Source organism: Podarcis filfolensis (assembly GCF_964270895.1).
Source record: "Podarcis filfolensis genome assembly, chromosome: 10".
In the NCBI taxonomy this organism is placed as follows: domain Eukaryota; kingdom Metazoa; phylum Chordata; class Lepidosauria; order Squamata; family Lacertidae; genus Podarcis; species Podarcis filfolensis.
The window spans coordinates 2,098,876-2,120,755 of NC_139612.1; the positions used below are offsets into that span (position 1 = coordinate 2,098,876).

Below are 21,880 nucleotides of genomic sequence, written 5' to 3' on the forward strand. Positions count from 1 at the left end.
AACTTGGTTCACTCCATGGGAAGGTGTTGTAAAGCCGTAATTAAAGCTAAAGGTTACCCAACTATTAAGTGACATGGTGAGAACTTTTGTATATCTAATTTCTTCTATGTGTTTCACATTTCTTCTTTTATGACTGCTGTTGTAATAAATAATCCTTCATAAAAGTTACTGCATTACATTCTTCATTAAAATATCCTTCCATTGATATATAATTTTATGGCATTACTCCCCCAAAAAGTGATGTTCTGAGGCATCAAACCTCGGAAATACACTTTTCCCAAAAGGTGCCCACCATTTTGGCCCCTTGTGTGGCAACCTAGTCCCCCCTCCCCCAACACGGCGCCCGCTTCTCTTCCGGCCATCGGCTCCAACCCCGCCCCCCGGAAATCCCGGCATCCTCCGCTCGCTGGGCCGCCCTCTTCTCCCCCGGAAGCGGCGTCTGAGGCGGGCGTCAGTGCGGCTGCGCGGCCGGGCTGCTTTGGCTGCGGGGCTGCTTCGCTCCCGGCCGGCGTCTGAGGCGAAGGCGCCATGGACGTCGTCAAGGCCGAGATCGAGCGGAAGCGGAAGCTGCTGGAGGAGAAGGAGCTGCTCGGGGTAAGCGGGAGAGGGGCGCCGCGGGGCCCGGGGCTCCTCCTGCCGTGTCTCGCGGGTGTCTCCGGGGCCCCCTCCCTGAGCGCGACGGGGGAGCCTCGGCCTCGCGGCGGCCTTGGCCAGAGAGCGCTGCTTTTGCCCGGCGAGTCTCTTGCTCGGTCTCGCCGGTGTTTCTGGCGCCCCCGGGGGGGGCGGGGGGGACACGAAGGCCGGCGAGTGGGATGAGCTTCCCCGAAAGAGAGCTGGTCCCCCGCCGCTCCCAGAATCTGCCGCAGCAAGAGAACGTTATTCAGGCACGGGAGATGTTTCCCTCCTGGCTCAAGCAGGCAGCCTGCCTTCCTTCCAGCCTCCCGGCAGCGGCCATCGGGGCTGCCCGGGAGCAAAGCTCTGCCCGCACCAGCCTGGCTTGGGGGCTGCCAGGGCTTTTCAGTGCCCGGAAGCCAGCAGTGGCCTCTGGATATGCACCATATGGGAAGAATGTGCTGGCGGCCTTTTTATATTCGCGTCATTGTATATTAGATGAGAGCACCTTTCCCCCCTTAGCGTGCTAGTTGGTACTGGTTCCTGTTAACTATCATTGAGCTGTTATGAACCTGATAGCCCATCCCATTGTGCTTCACATTACTGAAAGAAGAAATGTTAGTTGTTTATGAAACATCACAATGTAGTAACTACTTTCCTTTCTTTCAGGGAAATAAAAAATACTTTAAGCGTAGTGAGTTGGCCAAGAAGGAAGAAGAGGCATATTTTGAAAGATGTGGTTGCAAGGTAATGTGAAAGCAGTAATGGTAGTGATTCTGGCTAGCTGTGCAGTGTCTGCTTAATCATAGTTTAAAATGTATTAATACATTAGTAGGAAATACACGGATTGGAGCATGGTTATTAGTGACTAAAATGGGAATAATCAAGAACCCCTACTCAAAGAGGCAGGGAAAAGAAATATATGGTGTCAGATCTTAATACATTAAATAAAATAACTTATAAAGGGCATGCAACTAAGAGATTTTTGGAATGTTGGCATAAATTTCTACAGTTCTAGAATCTGGATAAAGAAAGTATCAAAACATTTGTGTGTGAGAGAGATTAGAGTTACTTTAAACAGTTACAATATGATGGCTAGGAAAAATTACAAATAGGTGTGTTAAAAATAAATGAATGGTGAATGCTGTGTTTATGTTTCCTCTATCCTTTTTATTATTTAATTTATTAAAAAATGAATAATTCTTTGTTCACTCTATCACTGTTGCACTTTAGCCTGTAAACGAGAAGCCACCAGGAGAGGTATGAGTTTCCAAGAAAAGTTTGCAATGCAGGAAGAGGCATGCATGAGTATGCAGCTATTTGAATTTGTGTTTATAGTTTGGCTTCTTCTGTGGAGGGCATGAGGCTGCTTGAGAATAAAGCTTTTCTTTTTAAGTTGTGCTCCAGCAGGCATGTACCCTGGATCTGATATAACCAACCCTTTTGTAAAGCAAAGTAGAGGCTGCTAATTTCTAGATGCTGGCTCCATTGTGGGGTGAGAGTGGGGGTGGTGGCCTGAATGCGTAAAAGATGTATACCTTCCTTTCTTAGGCTGTAATCCTAATCCTGTTTACCTAGGAATAAATCCCATTGAATTTAATAGATTTTAACTTCTGAGTAGCCTCGACCAGTTAGCCAAGAGTGCCCACTTCTTGAAAGGCTATGAAATGCAGCTTGCATTTCTTGTTGTTTAGTTGGGGTGAAATAATAACTAAGCTCATACGTAAGACACATCATGACAAATAAGTCACCTGGAAGGCCTTTGCTCTTCTTTCCACCTCACTTTGATTGTATCAAAGCAGTTTGGATGTGAGGATTGTAGCGTGGAAATTTAGTAATGGGAAGTAATAGAACTAAATAATTGCCAATTTGCTGCCTTTCTTTTGGGACCCCAAAATCTACTGCCTAAAGCAGGCCCATTTTATCCGGTCTCATTATGGTTGGTCATAGTCTGATATATCCCATAGTATCCTACAGTATCCTGTAGTGTCAGGCCTATATATATATTTCACAAGTCATTAAGCCTATTAAAATCAAGTTTCTTTTAGACAGAATTATTAGCAGTATTCAATTTAACATATTTCAAATATGCTGTGGAACTTAGCTTTTATGAAGTAGGATTGCTGATGTGGAAAAAGCTTTTGATAATATTTCTTGGAATTTTATGAAGAAAAATCTTCAGGGAATGGGGGTGGGCCAAGGGTTTGAAAATGGTATAAGTGCAATTTACTCAGAACAAAAGGCTAAGTTAATAGTTAATAATGTGATGACAGAGGAATTTAAGATAGAGAAAGGGACACGACAAGGCTGCCCAATTTCCCCATTGCTTTTTATTTCGGTTCTGGAGGTTTTGCTGAATATGATTAGAAGGGACCGTCTGATTAAAGGTATTCAGGTCGGAGCCAAACAATATAAATTGAAAGCTTTTGCAGATGACCTAGTTTTGACGTTACAGGAGCCAGAATCTAGTACGAAAAGAGTATTAGAATTGATTCAAGAATTTGGTCATGTGGCAGGATTTAAGCTGAACAAGTCAAAAACTAAAGTTCTTGAGAAAAACTTAACACCGATTGAGAAAGAGAGGTTTCAGAAGGAGACTGGTTTAACATTAGTTAAGAAAGTAAAATATTTGGGGGTTAATATGACTGCTAAGAACTTAAACTTATTTAAAGATAACTATGAGAAATGTTGGATAGAAGTGAAAAAAGACTTGGAAATATGGTCAAATTTGAAGCTTTCCTTGTTGGGTCAAATTGCAGCTATAAAGATGAATGTATTGCCAAAAATGTTATTTCTGTTTCAATCATTGCTAATATTGGACAAGATGGACTGTTTCAAGAAGTGGCAGAGAGACAATTCCAGATTTGTCTGGCAGGGCAAGAAGCCTAGAATAAAATTTAAAATATTAACTGACGCAAAGGAAAGAGGCGGATTTGCCCTGCCAGACCTTAAACTTTACTATGAATCAGCAGCATTCTGCTGGTTGAAAGACTGGCTGCTTCTTGAGAACACAGACATTTTGGACCTAGAAGGATTTAACAACGTTTTTGGTTGGCATGCATATTTGTGGTACGACAAGGTTAAAGCACATAAAGCATTTAAAAACCATATTGTTAGGAAAGCATTGTTCAATGTCTGGATAAGATACAAAGATTTACTGGAAAATAAAACCCCAAGGTGGTTGTCACCAATGGTAGCGAAGGCTCAGAAAAAGCTCAGTATGGAGGCCAAATGGCCGAAATATTGGGAAATATTGGAACAAGAAGGAGACAAATTGAAATTGCAGAGTTTTGAGAAATTAAAAGATAAAGTGCGAGACTGGCTTCATTATTATCAAATAAGAGAGGCCTATAATTTGGATAAAAAAATTGGCTTCCAGGTGGAAAAATCAAAATTGGAAACAGAACTGTTAGATCCCCAAACTAAGATACTTTCAAGAATGTATAACTTGCTGTTAAAATGGAATACGCAGGATGAAACGGTTAAATCTGCTATGATCAAATGGGCACAAGATAATGGTCACAACATTATGTTAGCTGACTGGGAACAGTTGTGCACCACCGGTATGAAATTTACGGCATGTAATGCCTTAAGAGAGAATATTATGAAAATGATATACAGGTGGTACATGACACCAGTCAAGCTTGCAAAAATCTATCATTTGCCCGACAATAAATGTTGGAAATGCAAAGAAAATGAAGGTACATTCTTTCACCTTCGGTGGACGTGCCCAAAGATTAAGGCTTTCTGGGAGATGATCTATAATGAAATGAAAAAGGTATTTAAATATACCTTCCTGAAGAAACCAGAGGCCTTTCTCCTGGGCATAGTCGCTCAATTGGTGCCAAAGAAGGATAGAACTTTCTTTATGTATGCAACAACAGCAGCAAGAATACTTATTGCAAAGTATTGGAAGACACAAGAGTTACCCACCCTGGAAGAGTGGCAGATGAAGGTGACGGATTATATGGAATTGGCGGAAATGACTGGCAGAATCCGAGACCTGGGAGAAGAGTTGGTGGAAGAAGACTGGAAGAAATTTAAAGCCTATCTTCAGAAATATTGTAAAATTAATGAATGTTAAAATGATGTTGGATTGAAAATAAGTGGCATTAGCAACAAAGTTAATAAGAATATGCAAAAATGAATTGATAATGGATGAAAATATAGAGTTATAATATGTTAAGATACAGAGTTAAGATAAACGAAAGAGGGTAAGGATTTGCTGATTTGATTATTTAAATGGGAATACAAAAAGGGGAGGTGTGAGGAGGCCAAGGAAATAAGTTAATGAGTTTAAAGTTACAAAAAACGGATTTGTTTTTAATTCTTTTTTAGCTATTTGTCTTTTGTATTTTGTATTTTTATTCTTTTTTTTCTTTTTCATGTATTTTTCTATGTTCTTTTTTTTTGTATCTTTTTCTTTTTATATGACCTTTTTTCATTTTGTAAACGTATGTTTTTGTAAAACTTCAATAAATATCTTTAAAAAAAAAAAGAATGAAGTAGGATTGCTGGGATAGCTCAGTCCAGTAGAGCAGGAGACTCTTCATCTCAGAGTCGTGGGTTCAAGCCCCTTGTTGGGCAAAATATTCCTGCATTGCACTAAATGACTATTAGGATCCCTTCCAACTCTGATTCTATGGTATTTTATGTTGTTATTTTTATTTCCTTTGCAACATTTATGAAAAGATAGGGTTTATAACGTCTGTTCGAAGGAGGAGTGTTATGACTTATATCATCCATCATCATTGGACTTACGATGAAAGCTGGTGGGGCCAGGACTTAATGAGATACCGTATTGTGCACAGGCCTATAGCTGCAGGAGTGAAATGGAGTGCCGTGGCGGAATAACTTTGGAGTGAGGAAGGAGGCAGAATGTGTGGAGGGAGCCTGCCAGAGAGGGTGCTTTTCTTTTATAATAGAAAAAGCTGCTGGTACTCACCATGAAGTTGTTAGAGTAATTGCCACACTTTTAACATTTGGGAAAAAAAGGTGCCGGTACTGCATTCCCTTGAGTATTCCCAGAAAAGAGCACTGGCTTGTGTATAACTATGAAGGAAAGCGTTTCTGTTATTTTCTGGCTGTCACTACAGTTTTACTAACTTACATGGCAATAATATCAAGTAGCTGTGTAATTCCTCGTTTGACCTGGTTGCTTATGTTCCACTTAGAGAAACTTGGTTAAAATATTAGGAGTGTGGATGGAGCCAGTTGCTTTTCAAATAAACAAAACTATGAGACATTTTAGCTCACCAAGAGCCTCCCAGATCTCTGCATTTCATTGAAATGTTGTTAGTGTGTTTAAAACAAAGCAAAAAACTCTGACATTTTGCAAATGAAGGTGCATTTGCTAAAGTCCTGAAAGTACTTTTATTTTATTTTATTTGGTGCAGACATTGCTTGTTATAATCCCACTGGTAAAATGGCTTAAATCTTTTTTTCCCCCTGGCTGGGTCTTAACTCCTTTATTATCATAACCAACTTCTTTTTCACAGCTATTTGGGTGTATGATAATGCATTTAATGCATTTTAAAATACTGTTTTATACAATGAACTTAGGGCTGCTATTCTGTAAAAATCACTGTAATTTTTGCTTACTACTTAAATGGTCCCAGATGTGCACTGTGGAGCTTTCCCCAAGGAATAGAGATATGCTTGAATGGCATTCTGCATTGATAGGTGAAATTGTCACCTGTGTCTATGGTAGAGAACGGCTGATATCACACTTCTTGAAAGTATGAGACATTTCAACCAGGGTATAATAGTTTGCATAGAAAAATATTGTTATTGTTATTACCCACCATTCACCCTCATGTCATAGGCCAGGTTAAAAAGGTAAAGGGACCCCTGACCATTAGGTCCAGTCGTGGCCGACTCAGGGATTGCGGCTCTCATCTCGCTTTATCGGCCGAGGGAGCTGGCGTACAGCTTCCGGGTCATGTGGCCAGCATGACTAAGCCGCTTCTGGCAAACCAGAGCAGTGCACAGAAATGCCATTTACCTTCCCGCCGGAGCGGTACCTATTTATCTACTTGCACTTTGACATGCTTTCGAACTGCTAGGTTAGCAGGAGCAGGGACTGAGCAACAGGAACTCACCCGTCACGGGGATTCGAACCGCCGACCTTCTGATCGGCAAGTCCTAGGCTCTGTGGTTTAACCCACAGTGCCACCCGCGTCCCCATAGGCCAGGTTACAATGTAAAAAGCAGTTTTAAAAATACAAAAAATACAACCACAATAAATAGGGTGGGTCCTGACAACATACATTTCAGGTAATAGCTGATATTTTCTCAAGCCTCAGTTCACATGTAATGGCAGACTGTGGTTTGGCTTCTTCCTCCTTGTATGTGCTCTGTTTTCCTGGTTTACCCATTGTTTTCCAGTCTAGCTGGATTGGGCAAACTGGTTTGTGCAAGCCATAGTGTGCCTCCAAATCACAATTGGAAACCATAGTTTTCAGTTACTGTATATAGTTGTCTAGTTGCTGTATGTAGTAAACATAGTTCTCCTTTTGCCCATTTTCTGAGTGGCTGATGAGTTATGCATATCACCATGATAGTTTCAGTGTATTGAATACCATATTGACTGTATGTAGCAGGTTTCTCTTCACAAAAACGCTAGCTTTGTTTTGTCTGAAATTATAATTATTTCCATACTTTGTGGAGTGGAGAACTGAGGAATGCTTGCAGCCTATAGTTTATCTATATGAAACTTCCATAGACAGGACAAAGCGAATTCTAAATTATTTTATATTACTGGCACGTCTTAGAGTTACGGTCAGGTTTTTGCATGTCGGCTGTGCTGTGTAGTGCTAATAGCTGCTCTTAGAAGCAATCAGTGTTCCTGGAAGTTTAGACTTTTTCTGTGCCCATATTTAAAACTGGTTATGTTATGTTCCTTGTCTCTACCTAGGTTCAGCAGGAAGAGGAAGAGGAGGAGAAGACAGTAACTGCATCAAATCCAGTATTAGAACTAGAGTTGGCAGAGGAGAAGTTGCCTATGACTCTTTCTAGACAAGAGGTAAAGACAAATATATGGAGCTGGCAATATGCAGATAATTGTTTTGCCTTTACCAGATTAACAAATCTGCAATTTATATTTTACTGTGTGAAATTATAGTTATCATGAATTAACTATATGCCCATGAAGTTGTACAAGAGACCAGGGAATCAGCTAGCTAAATATATGAGGATATTCATCAGACTAGCTTTTCAGGCAGCAAAAATTTCTTATCAGTAACTTGTACTTTACTGATTTACCTGTAGCCAGTGCAGACATAATGATGGCTTACTCTTAACTTCAGGTAGGTAAGAGATCAGGAGTTCTCCCTCCCTCCCTCCCTACCCTTTTGAGAGTGATTTTCCTATTACCATAACTGCATTTACAAGGATATCACTGTTTGATGCCTAATGTTAGAGATGCTTAGAGCAGACCCATTGAAATAAATGTTCTTAACACATTGATTTCAGTGGGTCTGCTGAGTATGTCAGACATTTGTTAATCATGATTAAGTCTCAACAGGCTTCCTGTTGAATTAGGATTTTAAGACAATATTGAACTGTTTTCAAATCCTGATTTAAATAAATATTCCAAGCTATAGACATATTCCTCAGTTGTTGTAAAATTGGAAAGCTCAATCTAGAAAGAGGATGGAAGCTGTGTTACATCTGTCCCAATCCTTCAAGCGTTCCTGGGCTACAACTAAGCATGATTCCTGACTGCTGGTTATGCTGGTTGGGGCAGACGTAGCCCAACAGTATACAGAGGGCACCACATTGGGTAACCCCCGACCTAGTTCATTGGAGATAATGTATTAATTTCCAACCACATTTCAGACATATATCTGTATGTATTGCCCCAAATGTAGCCTAAATGTCCCCAACTTAACGTGGCTTAGAAACTCCCGTTATTCATCACAGAATTCTACTCATGTATGCTCCATAGATCAGAGGTGCAATTTTTGTAATTATATTTAAAGCGAGATGTGCGCCGCAACCCCAGAGTCGGCCATGACTGGACCTAATGGTCAGGGGTTCCTTTACCCTTAAACAGCTGCCACTAGTCATCATTAGGTATGTTGCTGCCCATTTTGTGCTCTTTAGCAAGGAATGATAAATTTCGTGAAAATAAGCAAGCATAGTGCTTGAGTTGTAATACCCTGTGGGGATGTGAATGGGTTTTTTGTTCTATTTTCTTCATTTGTTTAAAAGAAACACTTGACTTTTTCCAGGTCATGAGGAGATTGAGAGAAAGGGGTGAACCTATCAGACTGTTTGGAGAAACAGATTATGATGCCTTTCAGAGGCTGCGAAAGATAGAAATTCTAGCGCCAGAAGTCAACAAGGTAAATCTGTGCATAAGCATAAGAGAGATCATTTAAAGGGCTATCCCTGTGCAAAATTGGTGCACCTGTAACATTATAGCCATGGATATCCTGCTTCTTGTGCCCCTACCTGTGTATATACTTCATAAATATATAATGTTATAATCCCACATAGAGGGACACAGAAAGTGCCTTCTGTCATCTTGACTTCTGTCAAGTGCCTTCTGTCAACTTATTACTACACTTTAGTGTTGTAAGTAATGGTTTGGATTTACAGATAACCTCAATTGTAAGCTTTTTGTTGTTTAGAGGACAAATTTAGAAGTCACAACTTATGTATATTGCTGTAGTGAGACTTGGGATCAGTTCATGCATTTATCAGCTTCAGAGAAAGAGAACTGCCACCACTCAAATTGTGGCTGCTGGTGTGAATGACACTTCTTTTACTATTAGGCCCAGTATGCCCTTAGAGATGTCTGTGTAGGATTCTCCAGTGATATGAACTCTCTCTTAATGCTAAATCATGATTATACAATTATTAAATTTCTATTCTGCCTTTCAGCCAAGGATCCCAAGGCGGTTTACAACATTAAAACACAAAAATACATATAGTAACAAATAAAAGCAATACTCCCACAGTATTGTTATTTATGATATTATTTATTAATGTTTAAAACAACTAACAGGGTAATGTAGTATGATGCCATGATACTCAAATTCTGTATGTAAAAATTGTAAGATACTTAAACATATTTTTTCAGGGTTTCAATTATGACAGTTCCTAGGATAACTCTGCATACTCTCAACTGTTGTTTTTATTTCCATAGGGATTAAGGAATGACCTGAAGGCTGCTTTGGATAAGATAGACCAGCAGTATCTGAATGAAATTGTGGGTGGGCAGGAACAGGGAGAGGATGATACACAGAATGATCTCAAAGTCCATGAAGAGAACACAACAATTGAAGAATTGGAGGTATTATATTATTTTTTACTGTTTTCAAATTGTGACCAAGGCACCATGCTGGTAAATAAATTCTGCACCAAGAGAAGATGGATTCTGCTACTTGCTAAAAGAATGCAGATTGAGAAAATGTGCATAATTCTCATTTGTATAATTTTATAATTTCCTACTAATTTATTTAGACAAGAGACAATTGGACTGCAGAAATTTCTGCAACAGTTGTCCATAGTGGTTAAATTGCATGGAGGCTGGCAGAAACCTGCACCCCCTCCATTGCCTTTTTAATGACTTTCTTTTTAATGCCTTTTTAATGCCTTTTATGCCTTTTTAATGACTTCCTGAATTTTATTATGGGTTCCCCCATATGCTTGCTGCTATAATGGCTTGAAATGTGCTCTCTACCTGAGACAGTCTCTTCCTAAGGAAGCCGGAACTTGGAGACTTCTATCACGTCTCCCCTTAATTTCCTTATCTCTATGCTAAACAAACCGCTCCTTCAGTTGTTTCTCATAGGACGTGTTTTCCTCACCCATCAACATCTTGGCCACCCTCTAGTTTATCAGTGTATTTTAGCATGGCACCAAATAACTGGGTGCACTACTCTTCAGCTGCATAGATTAGAGTGGAACTCTATTCCTTGTGATCCGAACACTCATGCTTCTGTTAACGCCACTTAAAAATTACATTAACTTCTTATAAAGAGCCACACCACACTGCCCTGCTCATGTTCAGATTGCAATCAACTCGGACACCTGTATGTTTTTAATGCTAAGCCAGGTCTTCCCCATCTTAAACTTCTGTCCTTTTTGTACCTGTTTACAGGACTTAACATTTATCTCTACTTTCATCATGTTGACCCAGTGTTGCAACTTGTCAAGGTCATTCTGAATCTTGATTCTCTGTTCTTTGATATTAGATCTACTCAGCTTCATGTGATCTGCAGTTTTTATAAGGATACCCACTATGCCAGGCATCCCCAAACTCTGCCCTCCAGCTGTTTTGGGACTACCAACTCCCATCATCCCTAGCTAACAGGACCAGTGGTCAGGGATAATGGGAGTTGTAGTCCCAAAACAGCTGGAGGGCTGAGTTTGGGAATGCCTGCACTATGCCCTCAGCCTAGTCATTTATAAAAAATGTTTGAATAGCACAGGAACCAAGGCTAGGGCCTTGTAGCAGTCCTCTTGAGACTTCTTGCCATTAAAGGAGCACCTGCTGATTATGGTTGCTCACTGAACAGTAGAATTGACCAGCCCATATTAATCATTTTGTGAATAAGAATATCACGGGAGACTTGATCAGAGGCTTTGCTGAAATCAAGATACACTATGTCCATTGCATTGCCATGAACTACCAAAGCATTAATTCTTTCAAAAAAGGGTAAGGCTTATGTGGATGATTTATTCTAGATTAAACACATGATGAATGATAATCAGTGCATTGTTTTCAAATGTTTATGGACACTTAATAATCTGTTGGGTATCAGTGTTAAGTTGAGTGGCCGGATCCAACTCCCCCCGCCCCATTTTGGAAGATAGGGGCAATATTTACCCAACTCCAGTCTTACAGAACCTCATCTGTTTCCCAGTAATTCACAAAGATTACAGGAACTGTCTCTGAAATAAAACCTACAAGTTTCTTCAACAGCTTGCAGTTTAATTTATCTGGCCCATGGGACTTGAACTCACATATTAGCAGTGTCCCTGGGCTGCCTCACCTCATAGCATTTGTTCTACTTTCCCCAGTTTGAATACAATTCCACTTAGGGGCCACTGAAACAAAATTGGAATTGAGTGGTTCTGTCTTCTGTCCATCACCTGTCATTAATTTCTTCATCTTCTCCAAGCAGCGGACCTACCCCTTTCCTGTTCTTCTGGCTCTGAACATATCCAGTGAATCCCTATATTTTTGTTTTTAGCATCCCTTGCAAGCTTTTGCTTCTTCCAGGCTTCAGCCTTGCTGAAACCATCTTTACAGGTTTGGGATCCTCCATCAAACTTGTCCTTCCTCATATATGCCTCCCTCTGTCTCCTGGATGTGTCTTTTTAAAGTCTCTGCTCATTGGAGAGCTCTTTGTGCATTCACACTGGCCTCTTTGGATGTCTCCTGTTTTCTCACTGGAATGGTTTGTGACTGTTTTTTCACTATTTCCACATTTGAAAATCTCCCATTCCACTTGTGCTCTTTTTTTCTTATTCAGAATTTCTAGTCGTGGAATTCTATGGCTTCCTAAAGCTGTCTTTCCTTAAAGCCCAAGGTACAAATCCAACTTGGCTTTGTTTGTATTTCCCTTGCTATCACATAGGAATCTGCCTTAGACCAACGCAGACCACTGATCGGTGAGAATCAGCACTGGCTGGTAGCAGTTCTCCAGGGTTTCAGGATTCAGTGATGGCCCTACTGGGAGACACCAGGGATTGAACCTAAGACCTGTTGCATGCAGACTTATGCTGTGCCACAATATATATATCACACGTTCCAAGATGATACAGTTCCCCCAAGGCTCACACCACTTTCACTTCATCAAGCAGGTCTTTATTAAGTCCGAGATCTCAGCTCCTTCCTTGTTCCTTTGGCAGGTTGATCAGGAAGGCAAAAATTTATTAGACGTTTGATTGTTAGCAGATGCCAGGGCAGTTGAAGTCCTCTATTACAACCATCATATTCTCTTTTTGTAATCTGTTGTAAAAAATCATCACCCACATTTTCCACTTGGCTGGGTAATTTGTAGTATGCTGCCACAATGATGCCACTTTTGTTTTTCTCTCCTTTTATCCTTACCCAGATGCTTTCAACAGAGCTTCCACTCTCAGATTCATGGATTTCTGTGCAGGTGTGTGTGCTTGTGTCTGTGTCCCTTTTCCTTTCTGGACTCTATTCCTTTAGAACAAGATACTGCCATCACTTCTAACATCCATTCACAAGCCTCGTCCCATCAAGTGTCAATGAGACCTATTGGGTCAACTTACCTGCCTGTATTAGGGTATTAAAATCATCCTGTTAGTTTCCCATACTGCTGTGTGCTAGTTAGTACATAGACATTGAAATCTATGGGTGCCTCACCCTGTCAGTTTTCGTGCTGTATTTACTGGAAAGTTGCTAGGCATTGCCTTCATTGCCCTGTGTTTTCCTTTCTTGTCTCTCAAAAATGGCTCAGTTCTTATCTCTGGGCTTTGGGTTCCCTTGCCTGCAGGGTTAGTTTAAAGTCCACATGATGAGGCTTGTGGGGCTCCTGCCAAACACATCTCCCCCATCCTCAGGAGTTGTACCCCATCTCTTACCAGAAATTCATCATTTGGGTAGCGCTAGCTGTGGCCCAAGGAACCAGACCTTTCCTGATGATCAGCAGGAATGGAAGACAATTGTTGGATTTGATGAGCCTCTGAATCCTCTCTGTTGTGTCTTGGAGGGCAACACCACTCTTGAGATAACATGTCATATCTGCACTCAGCTGTGTCTCTCTGGGGAATCTCTTGGTCAGAGGAACAAACTGAAAAATTCCATAGAATAGATGAGTAAACACTGGGATGTGACTTGGTTAGCATTCTCAACCCTGACTTACGAAATTTAAAGGGAGAACCTTTCAAAAACACTGTGAAGTACTTCCTAATTTTATCTGTAATATTATGTTCTTTATGTAAACTTGCATCAGCTATTTTTGTTTTTGGAAGACATCTCATTGGAAAATCTCTTTTGCAGGCTTTGGGAGAATCTTTAGGACAAGGGGATGACCATAAAGACATGGATATCATAACCAAATTCTTGAAGGTAATTAGCCTAACAAGCAAGAACCTCTGGCCTGTAAGCAATCATGGCTGGGGCATCATCATTTTCTAGGACTATTCTATTACATGGAAAATGTCGATTCATTTATAGTATGATATAATAATAATAATTATTATTATTTATTGTTTATATCCCGCCCATCTGGCTGGGAAATAATTACAACCCAATCAGATACATATCTATCCAGAATTAACTAACATTGCAAGTACTATTTCTTTGTAAGTAAATGAATGGGGTTGCAGCTTTAGTTTATGGACACTGTTCATATTTAGCCACTGTGTGGCAGTATGGCTTAAATTTGTTTGTCATCTTCAGTTTCTTCTTGGAGTCTGGGCTAAGGAGTTGAACGCCAGAGAAGATTATGTGAAACGTGGTGTACAAGGCAAACTAAACAGCGCCACTCAGAAGCAGACAGAATCATACCTGAGACCTCTGTTCAGAAAACTTCGGAAAAGGGTAACTTCAGCAACACACTATCTTAAGTCTTCTACTAGATTTAGGCATGAATGTTTTACCAGCAGACAATTCTTACCCTCCATTCCACACTTTGTTTACAATCTAGCTTGATGATGAGAACTCAGAATCTCACACTGTTTTGTGATGTTTTGATTGACCTAATAAAGGTTTTGCCGTATTAGGGATTCTGGAATTAAGCAAGACTGCTTTTTTCAGTCACCCTTTTCTAACTATGTAGCACAGTGGAGGGGAATTTCCAGCCTGTGAGCCAAAGTTGGCCTGTAAGCCTCACCATTGGGCTTCCAGGCTGTTTTGGCTAAGCCATGCTCAACGGCCCTACATCTGATGCCATGTGTGATGTCAGGTATGAGGCAGGAAAGGTTGGGACTTGGCCTAAAGGGGCTTTACTCAGTGTGTTCCAAATGGGGAACAACCAGCTGATTTTCGGGCACTTTGTAAGCACTGTGCTCAACCCTAGTGAAGTGCTGAACACAGGGATTGCAAAGGGCCCAACAACCAGCTGATTGCTGTGCTTTTGGGATGTCACTGTGACATCAGGTGCTCCCACACACCTGTCACAGTTGGCCGGTGGAGTGGGGAGGGGATAAAGATCTGACCCCTGGGGCCAAAATGCTTCCCTACCCCTGATGGAGTGTGTGCAGTGACATTTTCTTTTTCACAGACGGAGGAAGTGAAACAGACCGCTAATCTGTACAATACCAGGGGATGAAATACCTTTCTGGATCTTCTACTTCAGATCCACTGACATGGCCATTTTTTAATTTGCCAGTTTTCTTTCTAGTCTTAGTTAACATTCACTTTTTCAACATGTCTGCTTGTGCACAAGATCAAGACAGTAATTCCCTTTTTATAGATAGAAATTAAGGCTGATGTGCAGTAACCCACAGGAAGTCACATAGAAATCCATGGAAGAGGAGTAGAGATGTGAAACCTTTTTTCGAGCCAAACTCAGCTCTCTTGTTAGTCACACTTGTGTTGAACTCACCACACTGTGGAAAACAGGATGCAGGAGCTTTGTGGAGCAGCACAGTTGGCAATGGTAGGGGAGAAGGCAGGAAGACTAACAGTAGGTGGAGCCAGTCAGTGACAGGCAGATCCACCCCGTGACTGGCGGCATGGAAGAAGGCGGGGACAGGCAAGGGATTGGCGGAGGGAAGACAGATGGGTGAGGCTGTTGTCGTTTAGTCGTGTCTGACTCTTCGTGACCCCATGGACCAGAGCACGCCAGGCACTTCTGTCTTCCACTTCCTCCTGCAGTTTGGTCAAACTCATGTTGGTAGCTTCGGAGAACTTCTGGGTTGGCGCCTCCAGGCAATGGCGGAGTTCCTCCGATCGGGAGGAATTTGCTCCGTGGAAATCAGGGTCTGACCGCCATGGCGAAGGCGGAGACCCACTGAAATCACAGGCAGGAGAAGCTTGTGAACCTGGGATTCGGCTGGCACCTTTTGCGCCTCCCCTACTCGCGGGAAAACCCTGATTTGGGGATCCGGAGCGAAGTGAGGTGAGCGGTGCGGTGCTTCGAATTGACTGCTTCTTTCACGGAGTGAAGCCGCATCGCTGTTGCCGGAGAGCGCTGACTTTTTCCTGTGGACAATTTGATTTTAAACAACTACCCGTGAGTAGAACGGAAAATTGGATCTTTAAATTTATTAATTTGGCATCGAAACGGGAAGGTTTTAAGCAGGAAGTCCGCCTTCCTCTTTTGTAAATAGATTGAAGCAAAGACGTTGCAAGTTAAAGCCTTGGAAAGTCTTTTGTAAAGGATTAAATCTCCATCGGTTAAAACTATTAAACCCCCCTTGGAAGCAGGAGAAGAGGGGGGAAATTTTGAACCTAGCGAGCCTGCAGGAGAGAGTGAAAAATCAAATTACCACTGCTCTGAACCTGGAAACGGGCTGCCAGTAAGATTGACGTCTTGGGAGAGTTCATTGACTGTGAACAGAAAGTATGTTGACAGATGGCTAAATAAGAGAAATATATTCTTTCCATTGTCCCCTTCTGCGTTTAAAAAGGGGGAAAAGTAACTGAAAATTGAAACTAACTTTATAGTTTAAATTGTGTTTGAAAGGATTGATACAAGTGGAGACTGTTTCCCTCTAGAGGGAGCTTTTGAAACTGTTACAAGAGTGGAGCTGGGGTTTTTCCAGCTGCAAGATAAGAACTGTGAGAATCAGAGATTGACCTTGGATTTTAAGAATGTCGACAAAAGGAGCCTTAGTGACTGTATTATGTAAGATAAGCTATTCGTTGGAACAGCTCCACAAGAAGACGGATGTTATGACTACTAAACTTGAGAACTTGGGACAAAAAGTGATTAATTTGGGACAAAAAGTGATCATCAATACAGAAATTGTTCAGGATTTGACACAGGAACCTACTTTGACAGGACAAACTGGGGAGAAGACGAAGGAGAAAGTTGTTGTTGTTGTTGAACCTAAAGTAATACAAGTGGGAGCCCCAGCCTTACAGAGGCAAATCGAGGACTATAAGTGGAGGCCTTTTATGAATGAATATAGAAAAAGTCAGAATTTGAAGATTGGAGCCCTGCTTGGACTGGAGAAGGAAGGTTGGATAGACTCTTTCATGCAGGGATTTACTGACCTTTTGGTCCTGAATCTGGGTCAGGAGGTGATTGGAGTTGTGGGGGCCTTTGGATCTGGAGGAGCTTTGAAACATGATTTGAGATATTGTATGGACCTTGGTTCTAGCTGTGGAGAGTTGGCTGGCCTGTCGAGAGGGAATGGGGGCATGGTTGGGTCGGGGCCCCCCCGAGACCTGCTCTTCAGCATCTTCAGCATCAAAGAATATGAAGAAAAACTGCAGAAGGGACTTGGAAAAGATTTAAGAGCCTCAGTCAGAAGATCACCAGGTTGATGAACTATATGGAATGGACGGAAATGACTGGCAGAATCCGAGACCAGGGAGAAGAGATGGTGGAAGAAGATTGGGAAAGTTTAAAGTTTATATATAGAAATATTGTAAAATTAATGAGTGTTAGAAAATTGTTGGAATGAAACTTTATGGCTTTAGCAGAAATGTTTTAAGGAGTTAAGTATAAATAAGTACTTGAGTATTAATGGAAAATAAGGTTAAAAATATGTTAAGATATTCATAATGATAAAAATAGAGAAAGATGGAAAGGAATTGCTGAAACAAGTAACAGAAGTGGAATACAAAAAGGGAGGTGAGAGGAGGTTGATGAAATAAGGGAATGAAAGATAAGAGTAATGAAATGGTATGGTATATGTTTTTTAATTGTTGCTGTTTTGTTTTGTTTAGTTTAGTGTGTTAAGGTTGTGTTTTGTATTGTTTATATATTGTATTGTATTGTTTCTTCTTTTTTTCTTTTTTCTTTTCTGCTCTATTTTGTCTTTTTCTCTTGCCTTTTTTCCTCTTTTTTCTTTTCTTGTAAGTCTTAAAAGTAATAAAGATTATTTTTAAAAAGAAACAAACTCATGTTGGTAGCTTCGAGAACACTGTCCAACCATCTCGTCCTCTGTCGTCCCCTTCTCCTTGTGCCCTCCATCTTTCCCAACATCAGGGTCTTTTCCAGGGAGTCTTCTCTTCTCATGAGGTGGCCAAAGTATTGGAGCCTCAGCTTCAGGATCTGTCCTTCCAGTGAGCACTCAGGGCTGATTTCCTTCAGATAGGCTTGATCTTCTTGCAGTCCATGGGACTCTCAAGAGTCTCCTCCAGCACCATAATTCAAAAGCATCAATTCTTTGGCAATCAGCCTTCTTTATGGTCCAGCTCTCACTTCCATACATCACTACTGGGAAAACCATAGCTTTAACTCTACGGACCTTTGTCGGCAAGGTGATGTCTCTGTTTTTTAAGATGCTTTCTAGGTTTGTCATTGCTTTTCTCCCAAGAAGCAGGCGTCTCTTAATTTCGTGGCTGCTGTCACCATCTGCAGTGATCATGGAGCCCAAGAAAGTAAAATCTCTCACTGCCTCCATTTCTTCCCCTTCTATTTGCCAGGAGGTGATGGGACCAGTGGCCATGATCTTCGTTTTTTTGATGTTGAGCTTCAGACCATATTTTGCGCTCTCCTCTTTCACCCTCAATAAAAGGTTCTTTAATTCCTCCTCACTTTCTGCCATCAAGGTTGTGTCATCTGCATATCTGAGGTTGTTGATATTTCTTCCAGCAATCTTAATTCCGGCTTGGGATTCATCCCGCCCAGCCTTTCGCATGATGAATTCTGCATATAAGTTAAATAAGCAGGGAGACACCTCATTTATCCTAGTGGATTAGCTTCCAGTGCTCATGTTTTTCTCTCCAAGGATAGTGAAGCAGAGCCATGAGGACACTCAGTGCATGGCAACAGTGAGCTGCCTGCCTCTGCCACTCATATTCTCCTAGCCTGGAGCAGAGCTGGAGCACGACGGGAGTGGTGGCTGAGTTGGTGGGGTGGCTGGGAAAAGCAAGGAGAAACAGTACTCTAGACAAAGCAAATTAGTGGGGTTGGCTGCTTCCCTGCAGATTTGCAAATATATAAAAGCTCCTGTAAGTCTGAACCCTCCACTCATACGCAAAGGTGTGTTCTTTGTCGCAGCATAATTACCCACTTGAGGTCAAGCTTCTCTAATTCTGGTCTGTCTCTGTATTAGGTGTGATTGGCTTTTGCCGCCACTCTCAGTGCAGCAGAACGGCTCGCTTTCAAAGGAACTAACATGCTGCTCTGGAAGTGTGCCTGCTTCAGTCACTCAGGCGGGGTCCACAAAGGAGCGGGGTTTCTCTCAGGCTGGCTAGTTCTTACTTTCTCCAAAAGTAAGCGTTTTTGGCTGTGAGGGTTGATCATGTCTGTGGTCTTATTTAAGATAGAGTGTGGTATGAGAATCACGAGTTTCGTTGCCTACTTGATATTTACTGTTTTGTCTTTAGAATATCCCTGCGGACATCAAGGAATCAATAACGGACATTATCAAGTTCATGCTGCAAAGGGAGTATGTGAAGGTACTGAACTTTTACAGAGTCAATGATATTTGTGTTTTGTGGCTTAATTGGCTTGAGGCAGGTGCAGGCCAGATCTTCATCTTCCATCACTCCCTCGAGCAAAAAATAAATAAATTGATGGGGGGGTGGCGCATCTACCTCTCGATCACCTGGTATCACAGTGATGTGAAGTGACATTTGAAGCCCCAACAATTAGGTGACTGTTGGGACTTCAAAGCACCATTGATCAGTGGGGCTTCAAAGTCCAGCCCAGGACTCCTTGCAAAGAACCCTGCACTGTGCTTTGTAGCCCCCACAATCAGCTGATCGTCAGCACTTCAAATCACTGTGCAGGGCTCTTTGGAAGCTGATTGGCAATGCTCCTGAAGCCCCTTTTGGCCTAGCCCAGCTGTATTTTTAACCACTTGCATCTGATGTCATATGGGACTTTGGACGATAGGCGACTAAGTGTGACTTTGCCAAATGGCCTGGGGGGCCTAATTAGGTCTCGTGTTGGAGGTTCCCCACCCCTGCATTAAGGGATGTGAAAGTGTCTCTAGCTTAACCCTTCAGAGAAATATTATTAGCTCTAATAAGCATAGAAATGCAGGTTCAAACATGTATAAGTTGTTGTTTAGACCTTCAGGTGCAGGGATGGGAGAACATATTGCATTGTATGATTCTTTGAGACTTGGACCGGCTAACATTCAGGTTTGCATGTGGACATTGTCAGACACTGACGGCAGGGTGGGTTAATCACGTAACGCTATCCAAGCTTCTGAAAAGTTCTGTGTTGATTAATGAGATCTGGGGAATGCTGTATTTTATAGTGGTTTTTTTGTGTTTTGTTTTAAACTGATCTAGTAAGATTTTTACTATTTCAAGAAATGCTAATTTTGGTGCCTTGTCAGTGAAAGTAATAATTATTGTGAAGCCATTTTGCATAAAGCTTGTAAGCATGAGGACTGCAGGTGTGCTCTGGCCTGTGGCTCTAGAACTATTAGCCACAAAATCTGAAGATGGGGCTCTTGGCTTTCTTTTAGCTGTCCCTGCAGGCTCTGAGCCTCCCCTGGTGCCTTTTGCCTTGTCCGTCAGTTGCCTGCCTTTATTTCTGCAGGCTAACGATGCCTATCTGCAGATGGCCATTGGGAACGCTCCCTGGCCTATCGGCGTCACTATGGTGGGCATCCATGCGCGAACTGGTCGAGAGAAGATTTTCTCAAAGCACGTGGCTCACGTTCTGAATGATGAAACTCAGAGGAAATACATCCAGGTGAGATAAAGAGTGGTGGATCCATTGTCCGGAGAGTCACTTTCTTTAATCTTAAGCGTTCAGCATTTGTAAGCACAAATAGGAGGCTTAAACCTGCCCCGTTCGGCCCCGGGGCTGCAACTCTCCCGCGTCTGGTCTTGGTTACCAGCATGCCATTCTTGTATTTATCTCTGCAGGGCTTGAAGAGGCTGATGACCATTTGCCAGAAACATTTCCCTACCGACCCATCCAAATGTGTGGAGTACAATGCGCTGTGACAATGTGGATACGCAGGTTATGAGAGAAGAAAGCAGTCTCTATGAAATGCTCTCAGTTTGGGAACTGGAGTGACCTGGGGTGGGAGAAGAAAGGCATGCGGCTTTACTGAGGCTCAGTCGCACAGATCATATTCATTTTGTCTTTTGATGAACCTTTATGTCTTCTTCAAGTCCTGGGCTGGAACATGTTGCTGGCTTGTCTCGCTAGCTTGAGGACAAGTTTGTATATGTGTGTGTTTTCCTTTAATTTTTATCAGAGCAAAAGTTCAGTTCTACCTTGCCTTTTAGATTTTGAGCCTCCTTGCTTTATAAGGACTGATTTCATCACAGTTTTGAAACATGAGTTGTATTTATCATTGTACATAGGACCATTTTAATTTCTTGGTACTTCATTTATAGGAAAAATATATTTCTAAGAAATGCACCCAAGCTTTTGATTGATTCATTGATTTTTGTATCAGAAATTATTTTTCATGATTGTCACCAGGACACTTAACTCCACACTGTGGTGTGAGAACTTTAGGGTGAACAGAACTGGTCCAGCTAAACTGGTATCCTGCTACCTCTGTCTTTGTGCATTATGACTTTGTTATCTTATAAAATGCTATCTTGTCTTTTTGGGGGGAGTCTGGAGGATTTTTCTGGCACCAAAATTTGAACAATAATTTGTAGGATCATGATAATTACACTGTTAAGTAACAGGTAAAAGGAAAAGATCTTTCAGAGAACCCTTCTCCGACTTTTACCAGGAGCAGGGCCAGCGGTGCCCTCTCTTCCTGGCGCCCGTGCGCCAGCCCTGTTTCCCTTTCCCTCAGGTGAAATCCCCAATGGAGAATGAATCACGAGCGACAGTGGGTTTTTCTTTTGGAAAAACAGGTTGCAAACAGACTTTATTGTAACAGATCTGAAGAAGGAGTTTTGGTTCTTCCTCTTCCACAGAAATGTAACAAACAGTGCTGTTGCTTTTTTTTTAAAACGTAAACTGTCTCAGGTTATAGGCTGTATGCTGTTTGGGCTTAAGGTTACTTTCTTCTACGCATTTTCCATAGATCAGACTTCTCCACTCCCACTTCAGGAACTGGACTGTTTCCCTGCAGACCCCCAAATCCTCCTTGGCCCCAGAACCACCGTTGCCCTTTCCCGTCAGAGGACCCATACGCCTGGGACTATGCCTTGCCTATTTTAACCTGGTCTGCATCTTCGCTCTCCTCACCTCCTCACAGACCCCAGGAATCTCTCCCAGTCTCT

The 21,880-nt window shown here is 41.8% G+C and overlaps 1 protein-coding gene across 5 annotated transcripts; it reads left to right on the forward strand.

Annotated features, from left to right (window-relative positions):
- The first annotated feature begins 446 nt into the window (after positions 1-446).
- On the forward strand, positions 447-21,622 carry PRPF18 (pre-mRNA processing factor 18). Of its 5 annotated transcripts, XM_083575324.1 has the most exons (12): positions 457-594; positions 1,282-1,359; positions 1,846-1,872; positions 7,529-7,636; positions 8,847-8,960; positions 9,767-9,913; positions 12,687-12,734; positions 13,601-13,669; positions 14,003-14,143; positions 19,052-19,123; positions 20,220-20,375; positions 20,552-21,622. In XM_083575324.1, exons 1-12 carry the CDS (start codon positions 529-531, stop codon positions 20,630-20,632), a joined length of 1,107 nt encoding a protein of 368 aa, XP_083431450.1. In that variant the 5' UTR covers positions 457-528; the 3' UTR covers positions 20,633-21,622. The 5 variants fall into 5 exon arrangements, 4 of the variants coding, with proteins under 4 accessions (XP_083431453.1, XP_083431450.1, XP_083431452.1 ...); XR_014539408.1 differs by lacking the exon at positions 1,846-1,872 and having other exon boundaries at positions 14,003-15,443; positions 17,630-19,123; XM_083575326.1 differs by lacking the exon at positions 12,687-12,734.
- The last annotated feature ends 258 nt before the right edge of the window (positions 21,623-21,880 follow it).